At 41.2% G+C, this 21998-nt stretch overlaps 4 protein-coding genes and 1 long non-coding RNA gene across 8 annotated transcripts; 2 read left to right on the top strand and 3 right to left on the bottom strand.

Annotated features, from left to right (window-relative positions):
* Window positions 1–1308: 1308 nt before the first annotated feature.
* LOC130688527 (zinc transporter ZIP11-like) lies at window positions 1309–3740 on the bottom strand. The gene is made up of 7 exons (XM_057511511.2): window positions 3473–3740; window positions 3179–3413; window positions 2859–3113; window positions 2693–2762; window positions 2527–2625; window positions 2301–2459; window positions 1309–1666 (listed from the first exon to the last, which is right to left on the bottom strand). Exons 1-7 carry the CDS (start codon window positions 3578–3580, stop codon window positions 1588–1590), a joined length of 1005 nt encoding a protein of 334 aa, XP_057367494.1. The 5' UTR covers window positions 3581–3740; the 3' UTR covers window positions 1309–1587.
* Window positions 3741–4790: 1050 nt separating this feature from the next.
* Window positions 4791–12250, bottom strand: LOC130688362 (voltage-gated potassium channel subunit beta-2-like). Of its 4 annotated transcripts, none has more exons than XM_057511348.2 (9): window positions 11703–12250; window positions 7560–7903; window positions 6721–6928; window positions 6403–6530; window positions 6131–6337; window positions 5929–6023; window positions 5816–5872; window positions 5524–5727; window positions 4791–5448 (listed from the first exon to the last, which is right to left on the bottom strand). In XM_057511348.2, the coding sequence occupies exons 2-9, from the start codon at window positions 7870–7872 to the stop codon at window positions 5347–5349; spliced, it is 1314 nt and encodes a 437-aa protein (XP_057367331.1). In that variant the 5' UTR covers window positions 7873–7903; window positions 11703–12250; the 3' UTR covers window positions 4791–5346. The 4 variants fall into 4 exon arrangements, with proteins under 4 accessions (XP_057367331.1, XP_057367339.1, XP_057367324.1 ...); XM_057511356.2 differs by lacking the exon at window positions 11703–12250 and adding an exon at window positions 8915–10219; XM_057511341.2 differs by lacking the exon at window positions 11703–12250 and adding an exon at window positions 8000–8891.
* On the top strand, window positions 10257–11660 carry LOC132088160 (uncharacterized). The gene is made up of 2 exons (XR_009421436.1): window positions 10257–10531; window positions 10602–11660. It is a non-coding gene; the product is annotated as an uncharacterized LOC132088160 (long non-coding RNA).
* Window positions 12251–13441: 1191 nt separating the features above from the next.
* LOC130688582 (zinc transporter ZIP9-like) lies at window positions 13442–15583 on the bottom strand. The gene is made up of 7 exons (XM_057511573.2): window positions 15329–15583; window positions 15176–15234; window positions 15003–15111; window positions 14786–14947; window positions 14529–14600; window positions 14347–14432; window positions 13442–14264 (listed from the first exon to the last, which is right to left on the bottom strand). Exons 1-7 carry the CDS (start codon window positions 15363–15365, stop codon window positions 13887–13889), a joined length of 903 nt encoding a protein of 300 aa, XP_057367556.1. The 5' UTR covers window positions 15366–15583; the 3' UTR covers window positions 13442–13886.
* A 238-nt stretch (window positions 15584–15821) lies between these two features.
* On the top strand, window positions 15822–21675 carry LOC130688170 (uncharacterized). The gene is made up of 8 exons (XM_057511138.2): window positions 15822–16015; window positions 16950–17415; window positions 17473–18130; window positions 18201–18966; window positions 19038–20591; window positions 20653–20933; window positions 20996–21084; window positions 21163–21675. The coding sequence occupies exons 2-8, from the start codon at window positions 17027–17029 to the stop codon at window positions 21224–21226; spliced, it is 3801 nt and encodes a 1266-aa protein (XP_057367121.1). The 5' UTR covers window positions 15822–16015; window positions 16950–17026; the 3' UTR covers window positions 21227–21675.
* Window positions 21676–21998: the final 323 nt, after the last annotated feature.

The raw sequence follows: 21998 nt of genomic DNA, 5'->3' as shown, positions 1-21998 counted from the left end.
GTATTTCTCCTCCAGTCAACAACAGCCCGTGTGTGTGTGTGTGTGTGTGATGTAAAAACGAGACAAAATGGCAATGTCGTGCGCCGGCCGCCACTGATCGCTGCGGGCTATTTTCTGCGTTGCTATGTGCCTCGACAAAATTACCACCTCCTTCTCCGTCCTTTTTGATATATTCTTGGAGCGTTTTCTCTCTCTTCTTTTTTTTCTTTCTTTCTTTTTTTTTCTTCTCTCTCGTTTCCTTTTACCTGCGGCGGCGGCGGCGGCATCAGATCCAGCAACTAGCTGACTATAGCTCTCCTCAACCAAAGCTTTAAAAAGGCATTTTTTATTTCCTTCGATCGTCTGGTTTTAGCCATTCGGGAAAAAGTTTCGTGCTGTGGCCTTGCCTTTTTTTTCGTTTGAATCTTTTTGATATTTTTTTTTTAGTTGCTGCATGCATCTTATTTGGAAAAAAAAGGGAAGATGACGAAGGCTGAAGCGGCGGCGGCGGCCACATGGAATTCCACCTGTTAGTTGGTTTGTTGGAGCTGGAAGCGTTTGGTTATCGGCATCGGTCACGTTCTACTATCTCGTCCTAGCGCGCTGGCAACCCGCTGGTCCGATCAGATATGAAACATTCCTTTTATTATTACTCCCATTAGAGTTCAAAGAACCGGGACACTCTTCTCATTCATCGTCCATACCTTCGATACATGTATGGTATGCGCATATAGGCAGACTTACACGGACAAAGACACACACGCGCGCACGTTCGATGTGTGTGTAAATATGTGGTACAGTTACACATAAGTCTGAAATGTTTTTGCCTCGTTGTACCATAACGCGGATTCAATAAGGAAACTTATACTTAAAAAAAAAAAGAGGAAAGCCGCCCTCTAGCAATCGCCAAACAAATCGATACGGATCCAAAAGAAGGAGAGAGAGAGAGAGAGAGAGAGAGAGAAAAAAAAAGCCAGTTATAGTCAAATAAGTAAACACGAGCCGAGTTGGTTATTAGAACGCGGCTGTGTGTATACGTGTACATAACGATGTTGACTGGGAATGAAGGAATGGGGCCGACCCCCTGTTGTTGCCTGATATTATTACAAGCACAGCAGCTTGGATCGACGACGACGACGACGACGTTGCGAGAAACCGCAAACCCGACGAGAGAGAGCTACCCGAGGGCGCCAGCCGTCTGGACGGCCCACACACAACCAACACTGGCCAAACACACAGACGACTAGCTCAGCTACAGACAGTATTTTCGATTACAATACGTGGATGTAACAAGAAAAGGCAAAATAATCAGGAAAAAAAGAAAACAAGTTTGCCACAACCAGGGTCTTATTTAAATCATTCTTCCATATCAAGAACACACTATCCACACGAGGAAACAGTAATAGACCCAAAAAAGGGCGACAACATATATTCAAAAATATGGTGATGGTCAAGAGTTCAAAATATAGTCATCATTGTTTCTCTTGTTTTTTTCGTTTTGTAACAACATTTTTTAAAAAAACACAAAAATAAACAAGAATACTTGGTTTTTAAAAAAGGAAACGATAAAAACGAATGCTGAAGAATTGAACAAGTGTTTCGTCGGGCTTAGCCCAGTCCCACGTCGAGGCACATCATCAAAATGAAGCCGAAAATCGCTCCCCACGAAGCTTGTCTTCCGTTTCCGCTGCAAAGTGTCAAGAGAATTATTAGTGAGGGAGGAATCACTTGTGCCTTATAGCATACATGCAGAGACACACACACATACTGTTCTAGCTGGATATTGATATCATTGGTCCCTCCCAGTTTCCGGTCGTCTCTAGTACCCAGTATCAAGTCAAGAGCCCACATGTTTCTTTTTTTGCCTTTATTGTATACCATTAGTCTACCAGCATCTCCCTATTACGACAACTTCCTCCACCAGCGATTTTCGATTCCGTAAATATCTGATTCAGTTAAAAACAATCAATATCAATCGGACGCTGATGCGTACAGTCACTAAAACTGGAATTAACATTGATTTTTTGTGCATCATTCTTGAAGTTGGATGACGAAGAAGGAAAGTAGGAATAAAAGGAAAGAAAAAGGAAAGACTAGACACAACATTGACGCGACCTTCCTAAAGGGTCATCGGATTGACTGATTCGGCTTCTACATGATTCCACTATGAAAAACGTGAGGCGGAAATAAACCGAAATAAACAAACTAAAGCGGAACATTTTGCCCATTACATTATTTTGTCTACTTCGCCACAATCAACAATTCACGTTGAGAGAGGGAAAAAAAGACGAATAGTGTAAAACAACTAGAATGATTCTTACCTCGAGGAAGCTTCGGGGATCAAATCATCACAGACAACGTAGACCATGGCGCCGGCTGCGAACGCCATTGCATAAGGCAAAAGTGGTTCGATCCAAGATACGCCTACTACACCAATTAAGCCGGCTATAGGCTCGACCATTCCGCTCAATTGTCCGTACCTGCACAGGAAAACAGTTATTATCATTACTGTTCAGGAAAACATCGTTGTTCAAGAACACGTCGTACCAAAAACTCCTCCACACTGAGACACCGGATCCTCGCAGAGGAAGACTAACAGCCAGTCCTTCAGGGAAATTTTGAATCCCGATTCCAATAGCTAGGTTTCTGTTGATAAACCGTGACATTGACGCATTTTTTCAACACTAGTCAAATGTTGGATAGAAACACATACCTCGCGCTCTCAAAAGTTGCTTTCGGAGATTTTCCTATAGCGCCGAAACCTACGCCGACAGCAAGTCCCTCTGTTGAAATTGATTTTGAATACAAGGAATGTTTATTAATTTTTTTCGAGAGATGTTCATGGCCAAAATTAGGATGTGGAAGCACAAAATACTTACCAGGAATGTTGTGGACTGTTATGGCAATGACTAGTAGAAGAATTCGCTTCCATTTCTCAGCTGATTGCTTAATAAGCTTGTTATAATCTTCATTGCTTAAACCTAAAATTAACTCTTCTTCATCCCCAGTTGGCACTCTGGCTTTCCTTTTGGTCAAACCATCATTAGAGGGTTTGCTCAAATTGTGTGAACCAGAATTATGTTTAACCCCTTTTCGTTTTGTTTCTGGAGATGAATTGCACTCTACATTCATACCTGTAAAGAGAAATGATGCACCTTGGACTACAATTGCATCAATGTTAATAGATGTCAGACGTTACCAATCATTAATTCTGTTGATCCAATTTTAAAGTAATGCATAATCTGATCAGCTGCATAAACAAATAAGGCTCCTAAGAAAAAGCCAAGAGCAACAGGAACAAATGCATATTCTCCTGATTCTCCATACATTCCTGAGCTTTCAGCCATCTCAATAGCAGGAGCAAGAAGAGACCAATAAGAGGCTGCGAGCATCACACCAGCTGCAAAACCAAGGCTGCTGTCTAAAAATTTTCTCTGCATAAAAGATTCAAAAAGTATGTACGATGGATGTTTCAGTGCTTAAGATGTATTACCTGGGTTCCACTCATGAGAAACACCAGAGCCGAGCCGGCTGCTGTTAGACCCCATGTAAACAAAGTGCCAAAGATTGCTTGGATTTCGGGACTATAGCCGGCAATCATGTTAGCGGATAAAAAAGAAATTCGGGATCATACGTCAATCATTTAAACTAGCCCACAGGAGCAGAAAATTCTGCTCAACGAAGGCAATTCGGCTATCGCTATCAGTTGAACTAAACCATTACGTTTATCGTCTACAAGCGTCAACAAGATTAGAATTTTCCTTCTGACTCTAGTGGATTTTATGACTACTAGATGGCTTTTCGAACGAAAATTCGATTACTACGTTAGTATGGCCAGGTGGCCAGGCGCCAGTAGGTGCAGTATTACGGTAGTTGCTGGCAGGCCATCAGGTGGTTGATTTTAGGCAGCCTTTGATCAAAACTGCCATCTGGTGTTTGGCTATATAAACAAACCTTCTCAACAGATTTTTTATCACTTCATGTCAATCTGTTAACAATTACAACGATAAATTCTAGTCGTGGCGAAAGTTACCACACATGTGAAGGACAAGCATCATCTCTTTTTGTTGATTCGCTTAATCTTATGGATGAAGTGTAGCAATTCAATTGCAACTAGCCATTGCCGAAATGGGCTACTAATCTTACCATGTCCTATACGGTATACCAGTAGCTCTGGGACATATGAGGTTTGTCTGTTCATTCTACTTTTTTTTTGCTTTTTTCTCTCTTTCTATTTAGTTTTTTTTAAAATAATAATCAAATCAGATTCGCCACTGCATTCTGAATAGTGTTCATTTACTAAATTGTTCAGTTGTTTTTCAGATTTTATTTGAAATCCGATTTTACAAGGAAAACGCGTCTAGTCGTCAACAACTGAATTGGCTCATAAAATTCACCGTGTAATAAGGCTTTGTGAAATTCATTGTATTGGAAGCACTTGAAATGATGTAAGGGATCCGCTAGTCCCAGAGTCTGCTAGAAATTGCAGCGGAGAACGGTCTATAAATCTAGCTAGTGGATTAGTTATCTAAGCACACTAGGTACGGACTCAGTAAGGTCTGCAATAGTGACAGTTCTGGAGCAATTAGCATGTCATTGAGTGCTTCCTTTTTTCTTTCTTTTACCAAATAATTTTCCTTGGTGTTGAAATATCGGCAACAAGACGATGCGTGGATGTGTCGACACTTGTCTTAACTTCTTATAAAACTTGAGAATGAAAAATAATTTTGAAACCGTCGTCGTCAACGTTTACCAAGCGTTCCTCCTCTCCCTCCCCCGTAAGAGTTTGAGTAAATTTTGTTTGGAGAAAATTTAGCTTTTTAGTTTTGTATTGTTGTATATGCATAGTTCAGAATAATGTAGCAACAGGCGACATTTTTTATCGTCATCCAATTTACAGACAAAATAAGTGAGTAGCTGGCATTAGCAGTAATCGAGCGCGAGAAGCACCAGCATTTTTCAAGCCATCCATGAGTTAAATAATGCAAGAATCTACAGTACTTAAGTTCTTAATGATTTCTTTTTTTGTAATGAAATATAACATTTTCTCCAGATAACGCGCCAGGTAAATGAAAACCAATAGTTTACCAATAATTACAAATGTCCAAACTAACAATCGGGTGAATCTACGTATAGAGCTTGGTATCCAAAAAAAGGAACGATACCGTGTTTTCTCAGACTCATCTCCAACTATATCGAAGTATTTCTCGCATGAAGCCCATCTCATAGTGTCACAGAATAATACAAAAGGCCAACGTGTTACATGAGGATTTGGCTCCAAAAAGTTTGACCGCAACTGGCCGAAATCGCACTTTCCTTGGTTGCCGTTATTATACCTACCGGTAAATATCATTCGATTGTCTCGTGTCACCTCATCGCCAGCGTTGATATCATGGGTGGACGGATGGGCTTGTTGTCGAGGACTCGTTCGAGGTCCAACATGACTGCAGCCGACAATTTAGGCACTATCTGTAAAGCACATTGTAGAAAATGGGATGTTGCAAAGCGATTCTTTAGCTTAAAAAAGCGGAAAAGGAAAGTGACCTGAAGAGCTTGAAGGTGTTCGTATAGTTGTTCTGGAGAAATGGCTCCAATTAGAACCGAATGCACATGTTCATTTTTCAGTGACCACGCGATAGCCAGTTGGGACGAAGTGCAGCCGAATCGTTCTGCCATTTGCGAGATTTCCCGCAACTTGCCATTTTGACGCTGAACTTCTTCAGCTGACATCCTTGGTACGTAAGCGTTCTATTAAAAAAATAACAAACAGTGGATCGTCAACGGAATGTTTTGTAGCACGTTTGGCGTTTCTAAATTGAAGGTTACATAACATCACCTCTTTGGTAGCAGCGGCTGCTTCGTCGTCCGGCCAAGTGACGGTAGAAAATTTTTTCTGTTGAATTCCATGTTTAAAAATAAGAACTGAAGCTTATCTGTCATTGACTTTACCTTAAAAGACATGCGATGAAAATTTGGAAACGTCTCCTCGCCTTTAGAAACATTGAATCCCATAGTTAGTGGCGACCACGTCATCAGTCCGACACCTGACAAACGATCACATCTTGAATTTAAGTACTTTCCAGTGGTGAAGGCATTATTATTTTCCGTACATTTTAATTTAAAAAAAAGATTTGAAATGCAATAGATAAACCTAGTTTATTGTAGACTTCGGGCAGAGAAATTTCGATTTTCTCTCGGCAGAGGAAATGATATTCTGATTGCTCGCAAATCGGCAGAGGGCAGTTGAACTGGCGGCAGTTGTTGTAGGCCTCGGAAATCTCAACAGAAGACCAGCGCGATGTGCCCCAATACATGACCCAGCCATGATCGATGACGTGGTTCATAGCCCGAACCACTTCTGCAAATGTAAGGGGCCGTATAATAAAAAAATCTCATTCAATTTTTAGTTCAACAACAACTAACCTTCCATGGGGCACATTGGATCAGCTCTATGAATGAGAACAACATCAATGTAGTCCAGCTGTAGCCGATCTAGTGAGGCGCGAATCGATTCGACGATATGTTTCTTTGACAAACCTCTCTCTTCGGAACTTGATCCAACATAATGAAAGAGAGATTTAACGTAGAGTGATAGAGCGTTTGATTAATTAACGCTATTTGCTAAACTAAAAATTTAGAGTCGGTAAGTCCTCTCTGTTACTTAAACATTTTAACATGCATTCAGTGTTAGCTGATACTCGAAGGGAAATAGGTAGACCCTTAGTAATAGGCTGAAAGTACCGATAGCTCCAATAGATTTTCGTAATGACTATGTAGCTGGACCGCCTCCATCGTCTTTGTCTCAGAATACGGCCAAGTGATACTTCTGCCCGCGGTCCACAATATCCATCGGACAGGTCAAAAACATTGATACCGCTCTCGAAGGCCATAACGATAATGTCTTCGGCTATTTCTTCACTAATGGGTGCACTGAATGTCACCCAAGTACCTTGCCAAAAAAATAAATCAGAAAGAAAAATTAGAAAGGTGGTTAATTATTCGCATTACAATCAATTTTATTAAATAAAATTTTTACTGAGTTTCTGTTCGATAAAACTCTTAGGGGTAGCCGAATTGGATAAGCTACTTCAATTTTGCAATGCAAATGAATTTAATTGTTTTCTACGATGATGGTAATTTTGTGTTCGCCTTATCCCGATGTGTCTCGTTAAAAGCAAACAATTAACATACGAATCACTTAAAGCTGTTCATTATCGTTGAAGAATTACAGTGCTGAAACAGCCAACAGTCCTTGACGAAACGTGGACCAAAATTTTGTGATAATAATCCCCAAAAATGCGTATAGCTAGCTCTTTCCAATGACGTTCAATTCCGTTATCGCATCCTTGGTTACTAGTAGGGTTGTATGTCTTTCCTGAATCAATTTGCACCATGCCAGCGTAATCAGAGAATTATTACTGATTAATGACCGTTTACTATATGGCAAAAGCTCTCTATCTTAAATTTCAATTCAAGCGTTCAGGAAATGCGAAATGAATTTTTTTTTCTAATTTACACTGCTGAAACAAGAAACCAAAAACGTCGGTGTAACTCGATACGCGAATTGCCATTGTCTTCACCTAGTCCAACGTTAGAAACGCGAAGACCACTTTTCCCAAGATTGCGATAACGGAGTCCGGGCACGGGGGTTGTCTGGCGGCATAGAGGCAGATGAAGAAGGCTGGGCACGGCCGGCGATAGGCTGTCTTCCTTTTCGGCAAGTGTAGCTTGAATTCCGCCAACTCGAGGAGGAAACTGAAGATGTTGATGGGATGATGCCGCTGTTGAATTCGCGTTTAGCGCCGCTTCGGGGAGATGGAGGGACGCTCGCTGATTGGACATGCTGTGTTCCTGCGATGAAACGCAGTGACTAGATGACTGTTGGTCCTCCATCGATTCCACGCTAGTCACTGGTGTTCGATTCCTATACGACAGTGACCCAAAAATAAAACAAATAATGTTCGTGAGGATAGTTGGAGAGCAGAATCAGCACTTAAACATGTTTTGTTTTCGTTCGCACCGATGTTGAAATCTGACGTTGCATCGCCTACCGCTAACTCCATAACCGGAAGCGCCACTGCCTCCCGGGTTCAAAAGGTTTAAGGACATCATCAAGAATGAGATTTTTTTTTCCACCGTTTTGGGACCACTTGAAGGCAGCTGTGTACAGCCGCACTAACACAAACACAAAAATTGTCGTTGAGTTTTGCGCGGCGAAGCAAGTTATGGGTCGTACAGGCAGTGGTTGACTAACTAAGGGACGACGATCAAGTGGCCGTTTTACGTTAGTCTTCAACAGTCCCACGAGACTTTACTAGACGACAGCGACTGCGCGTCTTTGCCGCAGCATACTGTCAAGACATCCTGCAGATATCTCCTCTAGATTTCAATCGATGCCAGCTATCGATATGTATGCTCTTCTCTCTTTATTTTTAGTTTGTTTTGGCGTCCCTTTGTTTTGATTCGAACTCTAAGCATTTATGGTATTTTATTCTTGTTCTATGAAAATTAGTTCCACACGCAATCCTTTTCTCCAATATGCTGAGTGACATCCATCTCAGTCTTATTCCTCGTCCTGTCTCTCTCTGGTCAAGCGGCCAAATGGCTTTTTCGTTCCGAATGAAGCCAAAACGAGATCATCAATCAAACGTTTGCGCATTTTTTTAAAACAAACACAATTCCAAGTATTTCAAATATTGTTCATTTTTTATTTTATTCGTTTTTTTTTTTCATTTTTCAATTTCTAGTCGCACGTAGTTGACATGTAATCAGTCTTTAAGTAATAAGCGCATTTTCTTCGAGCCCATGTCTTCTATAAGCTATTTTAACAGGATTAAATACTCATTTCGAATTTATAGCGCCTCCTGGTGTGGTATATAAAAATTTCAAGTGGATATAAATAGTTATAGATTCCCCGACTGATACAGAAACTCACCAAGGACAACAGACAAGATGTAGGGCGCGGGTGAATGTATAATATGTCACAACTTCGAAACGCGTTGGCAGTTTGTGGTAGCCGACTGCTGCTGTATTCGATCGAGATTCACGCAACTATAAAAAACGCGCTCTCTTTTTATGTCTTGAGATGCGATGGCTGCAATGCAAACACTATGGTCAGTGATGCGCTTTTTTAGCGCAGCCCCGTCTCTTTCTTTTGTAAGGAACTGCTATAGTTCTGTTTATGTCACCACTTTATGCAAAGCAAAAAAAAAAAAGGCGGTTCGAATGAAAATAGCTGAAAATAGAAACTCCCGGAAACTCTATGCAATCGTCGGTTCGATCAACTCTTTTGCTGTATAATGGAGCTCACTCTTTCGCCGGGAAATGTTGATTCTACGCGACGCAGAGCCAACTGCAAGTAATGTGTGAGACTAATCACAGCAGAAAAAAATATCTTGGCAAACATTAAGCATCGATTTCAAACTTACATAGAGCGTAAAAGACCAGCACGAAAGAATCGATATAGATGGGAGAATTGCGTGAAAATAAAAAAGACTAGATCCCAGGTGGCTCTTCACTCGTTGCGCCAGTTTTGTTTTTCTATTCGTGAGTGGTCCGCTCCATCGAGTCCGTGACAGTCTGTTACATTTGCTTAACTTTTAGTCGCCGCAAGATGTTAGAAATAATCTTGGTTCGTATTTTTTGGCACAGCAGTTGCCTTTGGGACAATTAAATCTGACAGAGAAATGGCGTTGTTCCAGTGACATGGCAGGATGCCCTCCCTAGTTGCTTCCCATATGCAATGAATTATTTAGCAAATCTCATCCAATCTTCTTCGCATTGCGATCAATAAATTAACACTACTTGAAAAAGGACGTGATATTCTGGCATGAGTGAAAAGCTCGCTTGCGCTTTCAACTTCAGAGCTAGGCAGTGTGAAACAAAGCATAGTTCCGTTCCTTTTCATCCTTTTTTTTTCTTTCTGTGGCGGAAGGGGCGTTCGTGTTTCGAATCGTAAATAGAGGCCACAACATATGGTTTGGATCAATAGTGGTAAACAGCAATCAAGCTACAGTTTCAAGCAATTCTAACGATGATTATGATTAGCCTAGCAATCTGAAGTGTATCTTGCACTCTCTGCCCAATTGGTTACATCATGTATGGACTTTGATACGTTGAACGGATTACACCACGTGAATAGGACGACAGGGGACACGGTTGTTCAAATAGAGATTTATCTAACGTATGATAAAGGTTTGACTTTGTACGAAATTCCTTTGATGTGGTTGAATATTTGATTTGTTTGTCAACGTATTTGTCCTACTTTCTTTCTTTTTTTATCCAATGAATGCGCCTGTTCAAGGATCTTTGTTTTGTTAATAGCATCATTCGACGATACATAGAAATAGCTACGCGAATTAATATGGGCAATAGTAATTCAAAATGTTTTGAGTATGTAGCTGAAGTTTTCTTCAGAATTTCAAAAGCCTCCACATTTAGATCGATGAATCTATCATTTGTCTGGCGAGAACGGGATTCAGCGCACATTCTCAGTCAGTCTTTTTTTATGGTATAGTGGGAATCAGCAGTAGACTATAGACTGCGATAAATAGTACGCGAAGCACGTTACGTATATATCATACTGTATATTCAGCCTAAAAGCCCTTTGTGTTTTGTGACAGTTTCACCAACTCCCTCGCTAACTTCTCATCCACTACGGCTGGATCGTAAATCACAAATATGCCGCAGTCGCTGAAGGCTGTAAAAAAGATAAAAAAGAATGACGTCAAAAGCTTGGGGTTTATTCGAGGAAACTGAACAGCTAGAAAAAGGCATTTATGTATTGGATTAAGTCTCCTTTGTCGTGCTATGTGTATGCCAGGCTTAAGGCGATCGGCGAAGCCCAAAAATTCAATCCTTCGCTAAACAAAAATTACTGGAGCCAAACGGGGAAAATAAAACAGAAGTCAGACATTACGGAAGCAACAGTTGAGAGTTCGCGGGAACGGAGGTAATCGACCGCATGTGGCGCAATGCGTCAAATGCGAACGCCGTCTCATCATAACAGCATGACTGCGGCTGCCGTCAACCGCGTGCGATAGATGGATCACGCGGTAACAATGTTTTTCTTTGCATTTTGCCCAGTTAAAAAAGATCAACTTATCTATACCACCAAAGTTTTGCTGCAATATACACTTATGGAATAAACGATGTTTTCATATATTGTCATTGTATTTCTTCAGCCAAGTGTCAGTGAGTGTGAAGCATGTCGCGCAATTTTCCCAGCCAATGTTTTTGACCGTCTCGGCGCCTCAAATAAACCAGAGGCCGTCGGTCACAATTATAGCCTACTCGGCAATAGTCAAGCTGAACCGCACAATCCTTATTTAACTATGCGACTGGAGAAGAGTCCCGTTAGTCACAGTGGCGTTCTGCATCCATATAAATAGCAACTCCTCTCAGCCAGCTCTTTGCAAGGTCTGACTAGACGTCCTCCCAGATCCTTATATCTTGCTTGCCGGGCCACACGCGCAGACCCACTGAGCCCCAACTAAATGATTACGGAGACACGGACATGGGAGAGTGATGGTCTTCTGGTTGACAGTGGCATCAGCATTTTTATCAGATGCTAGAGATGGCGTGATAGACCAACTTTGTCAGTCAATCACTATGTATGCGCACTCCAATGCAAACACAAGTAGTGGGAGACGTTTACGTGCATGGTATACGTCCAGATTTCAAGGGGGGAAAAAATTGCATAAATTTTATGTATGTATACTTACGCGCCTAGCAGCTGGCAGATTTTTCCTATTCGCAAAGCCGTCGTGAAGGATTTAAGTGTCGACCAAGTTGAAAATAAACTACTACCAGAAACTATTCACACACAGCACACACAAACACACAGAAAAAAAAAAAGAATAGACGGAAGGACAACCAATAACCGGCGCCGTCTCGATCTATCTTGTTCTTGTCATTAGAGTCATGCAATTCCCTCTTCTCCAAGACTTCCTACACTCCAGTTCCAGTCCCTTCAATGACCTCCTACTCTTTCCTTTGTTATTTTCCTGGCTCTTGCCTTGATCTTTCTTCCGTTCCGTAATTGGCAACCACAAGAGACGGACAATTCAGAATCAACTACCAATAATAGGGTCGAAGAAAACGGATTTCCACTCGCCAAAGAAACACGAAAGCCGTTCAAAGTCGTATCAAAACGAGAGCGAGAAAGGCCTCCACAGTATGGCAAAGGAACTGCAAGGACGGACAATACTATGCTCCCCCTCGGCACGTCTGCAACAGCATATGAGCTGTTGTTAACTGCCGTTGTTTGGAAGTCAGGCTTTGCCTCCCGGTTTCAAATGTGCCGTTCGGGAGGGACCGCTAGAGCTCTGCATAACTGTGTCATCGAAGACGGCCGCAACCAAGACGGTTACTCTAGTATCCCAATGACACGCGAGACAATACTTAATGACGTGACTGCCGATCCGCACCATAGTCTGTTCATCCGGTCACATGAAAATAAAGGCCAAAAGAAAGCGCATCCAATAATTCCCTGAGCGGACTGAACAAAAGAAACAGAGTTAACAACATGGAATCGACAGAGAGAAAGAAAACAAGACTGAAAGAACAAAGTAATCCCCTCTGTTCCGCAATATGAAACACAGGCGATACTGTAGAGCATTTGAAGATAATGTCGCGTGACACCCAGAGGTCTTCAGTTTATTTCAGGTCCTTCAGATGGTCTAAACCGGCAATGTCCAAAAGGATTTAAGCTATCCCCACACCAGTACTAAAGATACGCTTTAACAAAATGATACTACGTCTACTGGTTTTGAAGACTTCAAGATTCCGATTTGAAGTGATGACTGAGCAATTGGTGCCATCTTTTGGCTACATCTTTTAAAGCAAGGACAACTACACAAAAAAATTATTGCGACGATGATCTGGTGGTAACCTGGTCACGTTACATATTTTATTTCACGTTCTTGCTTTCACATTTCGTGCAAGAGCTCAATTTAACGGCCAGCTTGACGATACCCTTGCTACACACCAGAGATCGGATGTCGTATGGGAAATGAAACGAGATTGACAACAACCGCAATAGAAAAGATTGTAACATCGAAGAACGATGGTAGGGATCCGCAAAATTCTTTTGCCTTCTATGCAAACAAAACGGAATTTTCTTCTAAATCCAAAATTATTCTTGCCACTAATAGAATTGTCGCTTTACTGCAGATGTAGGCAAACTTCGGTCGCTCATTTTGTTTGTCTCGTAACTTTCCAGCGCTGTTTTCCCGTAAAAGAATCGTATGTAAGTTAGCCGTACCGCAATAAATGGTCTGAGGGGATCGCTAGGCAACTGTTCTTTCCCCTGAGAAATATCTTATAGGCAACTACTAGATAACTAGAACAACTAACTTTAAGATAAAATTGTGGACACCGGCAGTTTTGTAAACGTTAACATCCTTTTAACAGTGAAAAAATGCAGCAGGAGTCGAGAGAAACACCTTCAAAACAAGCAAAAGAAATTATACCCTAGTCTATTTGACCGTTTTGCGTTATAATAATGTTTCGCAATGTACACAAGTCAAATATTTTGAAGACGTGGGCGAACCAACTAAGGCTTTGTAAAGGCACGTGAAAGGAGAAACTATCACGATCATAGAACTTATTGAGCGCTGGCACATACGACAGTGTCTTCACCATGACAGAATGTGACAAATTCCCAGTAAATATTCAAGTTTATTAACAAACCACATGTAGGAAATGGACGCATATAAAATTGTGACACTAAAATCACTCGTCAGCACACTGTGTATATCATGGGGGGGGGGGGGGGGAGAAGGGAAAGAAGGAATTGCACTTCCATGCGTCCTAGATCTGCAACGTGAAAACATACAGTCACTGCAAGTCACCCTAGTCTGAATGAAGACTAGGAAGTGGCCGTTGGTTGTGCATGCACGTGACGTTCAGTGATGATGAAATGCCGTCAACGCTAGCGGAAGAAGAGCACCAGAGACGAGAGCCAACAGTTCACAGCGCGTGAATCCAATTTTGTCGACGCCGTCGGACGGCGAATGATGGGAGTGACCTCCTGAGCGCATAACGATTTCTGGCAAGACATGGACAGTCGAAACGTACAAGAAAGTGCCAGCGCTAAAAAGCATAGCAAAGCCCGTAGCATTCACGCTCGAAAGTGTTTCTTTACTTTTTTGACTGAGACCAAAGTAAGTAGCCAGCGCCGCTAGAGGCGCTGCCAGAGAAAAAACAAGTAGGTATCTACGGATCCGGGCCCGATCTAAGCCGTCGTGTAAAAGGAAAGTCACCAATCCAAACGAAGCTGGGGCCTACACAATAACAAAACAAAAAACAAAAAATGAGAGTGTCGTACTGTGCAACTAATGTAAATAAATTGATAAAAAGTATTACTTTGTGCAACATGATTGCTAAAAAAACAATCATTTCTGTAGCTGCATGGGACGATGTCGCTGCAGCCCCTAGAGCAATACCGTCAGCTACAAACAACCCAACCGAAAAAAATAATTCACTATTTCTCGTACATATTATTTAAGTGCAATGAACGCTATTAAAGTTTTGGGGGTATTACTTACCCGCGGCGTGTACAACTAAACCTAATGTAGCTTGGAATGACCTACTACTTCTTACAGTGCCACTTTCAGGATCTATTTATGAAAGAAAATGATTTTGTTAGATGTAAGCTCACAAAATGTAAAATTTGGATTTCAGGTAAACCAAGCTATTTGAGTATGATATAACAAATTCAACAATGTCTACCAATAACAGTCAGAATGCCAAAACAAAACATTACAGTGAACATTACTAATGATAGTATGAAACCCAGACTTACCTCTGGACTTGGATGTTCCAATTTGATCAATTAAAAGCATAAACACAAATCCTAGTACAAGTGCAAGGCCAATTACAGAGTGGAGTCCCTCTTCATGGTGATTGGTATCTTCATGTGGGATGTTGGCAGTGTCCTTTATATGTTCATACTTCTGTTTGATTTCTAAAACAAAATTTTAATCTTTGGACATTTTGTTATATGTTTATGATAGCAAAACCTTCAAGCTGTTGAGAATAAAGCATTTGTGTTCCTTCTGGTATTATTACTGCAAGAGCTGTACCAACTAGAAGACCTGCTCCCAGAATAGATACAAGGTTTAGGCGATCCTTGATAATGAAATAGGGTTAATAAATTTTTTAACATGAGCTATCATATCCAGTTCAAACCTACCTCAGACAGATTTACCATTAAAGGCACGGAACCTGCTAAAAAGCTCCCCACAAGCATGACTATTGATAAATCATATGTTAGAAAATGAATTTTGCCTTTCTTTAGCTGACGTTTTATTAGAGGATTCGGTACAATGAATAAGTAGAAACATACCGATGCTTAAGAAAACTAACATGTTTGCATCACTCATTTTGTGTACTTGCTGAAAATGGACTTTTCCTTTTCAAAATGTTCACAAAACAAGGCTCGAATCAAATGCAGCTTTTAATTGTATATCACAACAATTCAAACATCACCGACATGACATTAAAATATTCGCGTGTTACTATTTTCACTTCTTTAAAGTAAGATTCTTCAGACAAGGCCAACCATTGTTGACGTAAACTGTCCATTAAAAATCGGCTGTTATTTCAAATGTTTGTTTGCTAGTGTCTTCAGCTACCATCTATGTGCTTCGCATAACACTAACATGGCGTTACTAAATTTTATGGCCTTTGCTAGCAGACGGCCTCGATAGAAACGATGAATAAGGCTGGGAGAAAGGAGAAAAAAAGAAGGGAGAGAAGTGGAGGGGGGAAAACGAAAAGGGGAGGGGGGCTGCTGTTGGGTCTCAACTCACAACGAAGTCCCGTGCCCACAGAGGGCATACATTCAAGCCGTATTCAGCACGCTCAGTAGAGCTGGTGTATCTGTGTGTGTATGTGTTTGGTTTCGTCCATCCTCGTTTTTGGTTCCCTTCGGAGTCACTGTTTTTGGGCCTTAATTCACCTTATATTCACTGATTTCTGTTATTAACTGTTCTAATATCAAGCCCTGGAAGGGGTTTGATCACATATACAGGTAAATAGCCACTATTTTTGTTCTTTGTAGCCTCCCTAGGCAGAAATAAAGACCACCCCCCCCATATCAAACTCCATGTATACGTAACTTGTGTACAACCTAGTCTTGCCTACGTGAAATTCCTAAAAAACGTATGTCTGTTATTCGTCTCGAAATCGGGCGTATTGTTTTCTTCCATGTCCTTTTTTTGCGAAACTTGTTAGAAAGTTTACTACGATGGGAAATGGCTCCGTGTGTTCTACGATGTTTGCGTGGTCTGGGAATGGCCTATAATTTCTGGGTATCTATGGACCGAAGCGGCATACTATCGTTACCTTGCTTCTTTTCCTTTTATTTGGCTTTTGAAGGGTATCTTGTTCTGATAACGAGGCAGTTAGTTTTGGGTGCTACGTGTTTTTGACAGGGTAAGAATTTTTTCTCTTTTTGCACTTTAAATCAGAATTGAACATTTGGGGTTCCGGAGAGGAAAATGGAAGGGGTAGGAAGGGGGGGGGGGGGTCGAGAAGATACTGCTTCGCATGGAGGTTTCTGATGAAGAAGCCCGGGGGAATGTCAGACGTGAAACCTCTCGTTTTTTTTCTGTTTTTTGGTTTTCTCCGACAAAAAAAAAGAAAGGATAGGGGAGGAAACAAAAAAATAGATAGATCATAAATAGGTGACATCTTCAATGTATCTTGTGCACTCACCTCTACGTGATCAGCATACGTTCAGTTATTGCCTTTTTGAATATCAATTTCTTTTATCGAATTCTGCTTATTTGCTTCATCGGGCTTTTCATAGTTTATATCAAGCGATTTAATTGGACGAAGAAGATTTTCATTGGTTGTAATTGCTACGGAAAGATGAATTGAATTTCAAATAAAGTATCATAATTGTCAGGAATAAGTTTTGGAACGACTGTAATATGCCTATAAAATACTTATTTTTCTCTTAGATTTCGCCGGAAGTGGGCAATAAATACATTTTTATGCGGTAGAACAGTGCGTAGACGCCGAAGTACCGTCGACAACGATGAAAGTACATCGGCGTGGTGCTTCGTCCCCGTCGCTTCTGCTGGAAGCGTCCGAGCCCCCGACATCTGTCAACGTTAATGGCAACTACTATCAATTTGAATTGGAGCCTCACCATGTGGAACGCGGAAAGCGCGGACAGAAAGTCTTCGTATGTGACCTCTGCCCACCACCAAATGGCATTTTTAAACGCTCTTTTAGTCTTAAGCGACACTATTTGCGTTTTCACATCAACTTCGCCTTTCTGAGCCCGCGCGATCTCAATAATTGCGCCATCGCCGTGGCCGGCCAGCATCAACGAAGTGGTTTTCCGGCATCGGGACCCAACGATAGACTGATTAACCGTCTTAATAACCCGTCTCCGTTGTTATTCCGATGTCACCATTGCGGGTAAGAATACTTGTAATTGTAAAAACGAATTACTGAATCATCTGTTACAAAAACTAGCCGTCTACTACGGACCAAGAATGACTTGCTCAAACATTTGGAATCGCACGGGGGACCATCGCAGACCGTAACGGTGGATCTCATCAATGGCGATAGGCAGCAGGGAGGCACTAATCGCTGTCCTCGCTGCAGTACGGCTTTTTCGCTACGTAAAACCCTTCTGAAACATGTTAAGAAAAACCAATGTCGTGGAGGAAATCAATCTCCAGCCGAGCTTCCTGGTCCACCTTCCAAACCGGAATCCGAAACGGGCCTCCAGTCAGGAGAAACAAGTGAGGCTGGAGACGATTTTTTGGCAATAAGTCCAGCAGAGAAGAGTGAAGAAATGGACATGGAAGCATCCTTGAAGCTGGGATGTCCAGCTCCTGTTTTTCGATTTGCTTGCACGCTGTGTTCCAAAATGTTCAATTCATACATCAATATGTGCCGTCATCGCCGAGTAGCTCATGGACGATATGGCATCTGCTCACCTGGTTGGTTGTTGTCGCGCAAACTGTCTGGCAAACCAACATTACATCAGTCAACTCTGTCACCTATGGTATCGTCTGGAAATCAGATAAACTCTCAAGATTTATTGCGCGTTATTCCCAATGCCAATGAAAACCTCAATCGGTTTCTTGATGGTAAAAGAAACCATATTCGGTCAGTCGCCCCTGCAGTAAGTTGATGAACATAAGGATTTCGTTTCGATCTACTTTTTGTTATTAATATTGGTTATTTTTTCAAAGGATGACATATTTGATGTCGATGCATCCAATGGTGATCCACCCCCACCTCAGCGTTGGTCTTGGGGAGAAACAAACCAGGGTGTCATCGAAGTGCATAAATTGGATGTGCCAATCCAAATGGCATACTTTAATGGGTTGCAGTCGTGGAAATTGCAAGAAATTGCCAAAACTGACGGCAGCTCTAGTCAAGACGGCCCGGAAGACTCGGACATTTCAAAGGCGTTGAATTTGCTCCCTGCAAAGACGAATCCAACAGTGAAAGAGGAAACAGCCACTCGGCAGCCGGAATTCAGTGGCGAGTGGATTCGAAAAAAACGTTACATTTGTTCACCGTGCGGAGAAATATTTCACGATTTCCTAGCTTTATTAGACCATCAGCAAAAGAGTCACAACGGCGTTTGGTGCACTCACGTTCAACTAGATCAATCAATCGAAGTTGATTTGGCCGGAGAGCTAACTAGACAAATTACGCGTTCCGGCACTGGTGGACTGAATCTTCCTTCAAATAATTTTAAATGCACCAAGTGCCATTTCGCCGTTCAGTCAATTCCGGAACTTCACAGTCATATCCTCTTATGTTCCAACCACGTGTCGGCCAGTCCCTCCCGAAAGCGCCGTATAAAAGTGAATCCCAGTTCCAGGCGGAATCATTGGAATCAGCCTGAAACTAAAAATGGGCGAAGTAGAGGAATGCAGAGGACAATATCTAGCCAAACGAAAAATTCATCGGCTACGCGATCTCTTCGAAGCCGTTCACCTAAAGAAGGTTTGAAATTAGTAAAAAAATAAATAAATGCTTGAGTTACTCATAGTTTCGATAATTATGGTTTCCCTTAGATGCTGTAGATAAAGATGCACCTGGAGTATTACGGAGAAGTGCTCGGCGTGTTCTTTCCTTTAGTGAACCTCCTCCGACAAAGAAGAAAAAGGTCATTGTCACGAAAAGGCTTCTGCGTCAACGAGTCAGTCTGCAGCAAGCGAATGCATCCGTTATTCCTATGAGTCCCCACAATAACGTGAAAAAAAGGACTACTCTAATTGTTGCAAGTTCTACACCAAAATCCACTACCGATTTACACGAATGCGACGGATGTCAAAAGAAGTTTAAGTCACATACATCTGTCCTCAAACACAAACATTATTGCCCCAAGAAGCTGATTGAATCCATGGAAGACCGCGCTCAAATTTCAGCACCAGAAGAGAAACAAAAGAGTGTCACAACAAAAGTCCAAACAAAAAAACTGTCACAGGATTCTGGCAAAATGAAAACCATCGTAGGGAGTCCCAGTAATAAGCGAAAATCAGACGTTCTGCCAAGTTCTCCGGTAAACGGTTCAAGATCTGCCGCATATACTCGTATTAACGGCAGTCACGCTACGATTTCCAATGTCCAGAAGAAAAAATCAACCAGCTCTCCTTCTCCTGCCATATCCTCTCAAGTTTTTTCTGCTAAATCTCCAGTCAAGTCAACACTGTTGAAAAAGGATTCCGGATCAACCAAATCTCATAGGAAGACAACTAAAAACGGGCCTGTGAAAGAAAAACGAGAAACCAACGAGACTCCATTGGCATTAGAAAGGAGGCCTGTTCGTTCAAGTCGGAAGGTGTCGATGGTGTTGGTTATGGAAGATCAAGTGGAGGCCAGTTTCTTAGAAGCATTGTCACCTGAACAAAGAGTTCGAGTGACCGAGCAGAGATGTCCATTTTGCTCTAAGCATTATGTTTATCGCAGTAATTTCAAAAGGCATTTATTAGAAGGTTGCGATGCCATTGATGAGGATGAACTTTCTGCTAACTTGTCTTCGATGATCAACAAGGATGGCAAGCACACTGATGCTATTTCATCTAGTTCAGAGTTGAAGATGTACAGAAAAGAGAAACGCAGTGTGTCACTAGTAGATTCTAAAATCATTGGAAACAAATCGAAAAAGAAGGCAATAGAGCAGACGGTGGAAAGAGATGTTTCTGAAGAAAGACTTAAGAAGGCAAAAATCGTGGTAAAGAAGAATGATAACGTGTCCAATTCTAAATCTGCTAAGGTGCAGAAACCAAAAAAATTAACAGAAAATCGTACACCGCGAGAGGCTGTTACAAAAATTGAATTAGCACGAAAGTCAGCTCGTAAGGGAAAGCAACTTCCTCGAAAAGAAGAAGTCGTGCAAAATCAAAAACAGAAAAAAGGCAAATCTCCTGGAACACAAAAGAATTCTTATGAGAAAAAGAAAAGTGTGGACATCTCGAAGGACAATAAGAAAAATATTGCTAAACCAAGTTCTGATATACTTGGTTTTCCGAGAAATACTAGCAAGAAGACAAATATGAAACTCAATTCGTCGTGTTCGTTAACGAACAAAAAATCAGTTAAAAGTAATAATAAGATCATCAGTCAAGGTAAGGTAGCCGACAGGTTGATTATTGTTTTATGGCTACTAATCGCACTTTTATTTGAAAGATGAAGAGGAGCATCCAACCAGCGTTGTAATCGAGTGTCTGCCTGAACCCGCTAGCAATGGAGCTCAAGAAGAGGATGGCCCAAAACAGACATTTCTTACTGAAAAGGAATCAGAAAAAACTCTTACCAAGGGGGAAACGGTTGATTCCGAAACAACTATTATCGGTTACAAAGGTGTTTGTACGATTGACGATTGTAATACTTCTAGTACTTCAACTACGGATTGTACTATTGAACGCGACCAGCTCGCGTTAAAAGCAATTACGTCAAATTGTAGCGAGGTAAATAACATTAATCAAGGAGTTTTGTCGCTCACATTTCATAAACTGAATGAAATCTGTAGTCACATGCACTCGACAGGCTTCAACTTGGTCAAGCGCTAGAAAAAGCCATTAAAAGCGGAATTTTCAAGTCCTACTCAAGACTGACTAAGTATTAAAATTTGTGCTAAAGATGATTCAATTTTTTCAACCTGAAAACCCACTATTATATTTTCTTCATCCTTCTCAGGTACCCAACACGAATGCGTCGTCTGGAAGATATGGCTCGAGCATATCTACAGTCCACACGCTAAGAACGTGAATCCCTTCTACTTTCCGTTTTGCAATGTGAAACGCTGTTTCTCTGCATGATCAGAGTAGTAATTAGAACCGTAGTGATTAGAACTCACGTTCTCTACCTCACTCAGTAACCGAGCCTAACCAACAAATTCCCTTTGGTTCGAATTCATCAAGTTGCATGAACAATAATCAGATTTCGTGGGTCAAAACAATTTCAGCTATCTACCTCGTTCCCTGCCACCACATTTTCTTTGAAATCCCATTTAGAGATGGAACGTTTTTGTTTTGTGCATGTAAATAATTTTCGTTTAGTTCTGTCTTTACTGTCTGGATTTTGTCTCTACCGAGACATCTAGAAAGCGACGAATGTTTTCATTTCAATCGTGATCTCTTTGCTGACCGATCTAAAGAATTAAAATAGCTCCCAGCAACAGTGATACGCAAATACAATTCAAATTTTGTACTTTGTTGTCCTATTCATTTTTCGCTGCGATACCTAACTGGCCAGTCTACATATTCAGTGTATGGGAACAAATCAACTTCGTATTTACAGGTATCATAAAATAAATAATATTGGATCCCATACAATTTAAATAACAGAACCTGCAAGATAATTGTTCGATGAATTTGCTATTCTTATAATGAAACAAGATCCGATGAGTCAATTTTATGACTTAGATGAACTTTCGCTATTACCCGAAAAAACAGTAGAAATGGTATTGCTCTTACGGATTAAAGGAAGAAGACTTATGAAACGAAACTCCAATGATTTCACTGAATCAACGC

This window comes from Daphnia carinata, chromosome 7, assembly GCF_022539665.2.
Source record: "Daphnia carinata strain CSIRO-1 chromosome 7, CSIRO_AGI_Dcar_HiC_V3, whole genome shotgun sequence".
NCBI classification, from domain to species: Eukaryota; Metazoa; Arthropoda; class Branchiopoda; order Diplostraca; family Daphniidae; genus Daphnia; species Daphnia carinata.
The sequence above is the reverse complement of the archived record's forward strand: the minus strand, read 5'-3'. Positions and strand labels throughout refer to the sequence as shown.

Excerpts from the sequence above, each read along its gene's own strand:
- LOC130688362 (XM_057511341.2), bottom strand. The coding sequence starts at position 8,091 with ATGATGTCCTTAAACCTTTTGAACCCGGGAGGCAGTGGCGCTTCCGGT. Across the intron at positions 7,904-7,999 it reads AACGTCAGATTTCAACATCG|GAATCGAACACCAGTGACTA; the intron begins GTGCGAACGAAA and ends ACTGTCGTATAG. Across the intron at positions 6,929-7,559 it reads CGTTTCTAACGTTGGACTAG|GTACTTGGGTGACATTCAGT; the intron begins GTGAAGACAATG and ends TTTTTTGGCAAG.
- LOC130688170 (XM_057511138.2), top strand. The coding sequence starts at position 17,027 with ATGAAAGTACATCGGCGTGGTGCTTCGTCCCCGTCGCTTCTGCTGGAA. Across the intron at positions 20,592-20,652 it reads TAATAAGATCATCAGTCAAG|ATGAAGAGGAGCATCCAACC; the intron begins GTAAGGTAGCCG and ends TTTATTTGAAAG. Across the intron at positions 20,934-20,995 it reads TTACGTCAAATTGTAGCGAG|TCACATGCACTCGACAGGCT; the intron begins GTAAATAACATT and ends TGAAATCTGTAG.
- LOC130688527 (XM_057511511.2), bottom strand. The coding sequence starts at position 3,580 with ATGATTGCCGGCTATAGTCCCGAAATCCAAGCAATCTTTGGCACTTTG. Across the intron at positions 2,763-2,858 it reads AACAGTCCACAACATTCCTG|AGGGACTTGCTGTCGGCGTA; the intron begins GTAAGTATTTTG and ends CAATTTCAACAG. Across the intron at positions 1,667-2,300 it reads ATCCCCGAAGCTTCCTCGAG|CGGAAACGGAAGACAAGCTT; the intron begins GTAAGAATCATT and ends GACACTTTGCAG.
- LOC130688582 (XM_057511573.2), bottom strand. The coding sequence starts at position 15,365 with ATGAGTGATGCAAACATGTTAGTTTTCTTAAGCATCG. Across the intron at positions 14,601-14,785 it reads TGGAACATCCAAGTCCAGAG|ATCCTGAAAGTGGCACTGTA; the intron begins GTAAGTCTGGGT and ends TTTCATAAATAG. Across the intron at positions 14,433-14,528 it reads TTTAGTTGTACACGCCGCGG|CTGACGGTATTGCTCTAGGG; the intron begins GTAAGTAATACC and ends GGTTGTTTGTAG.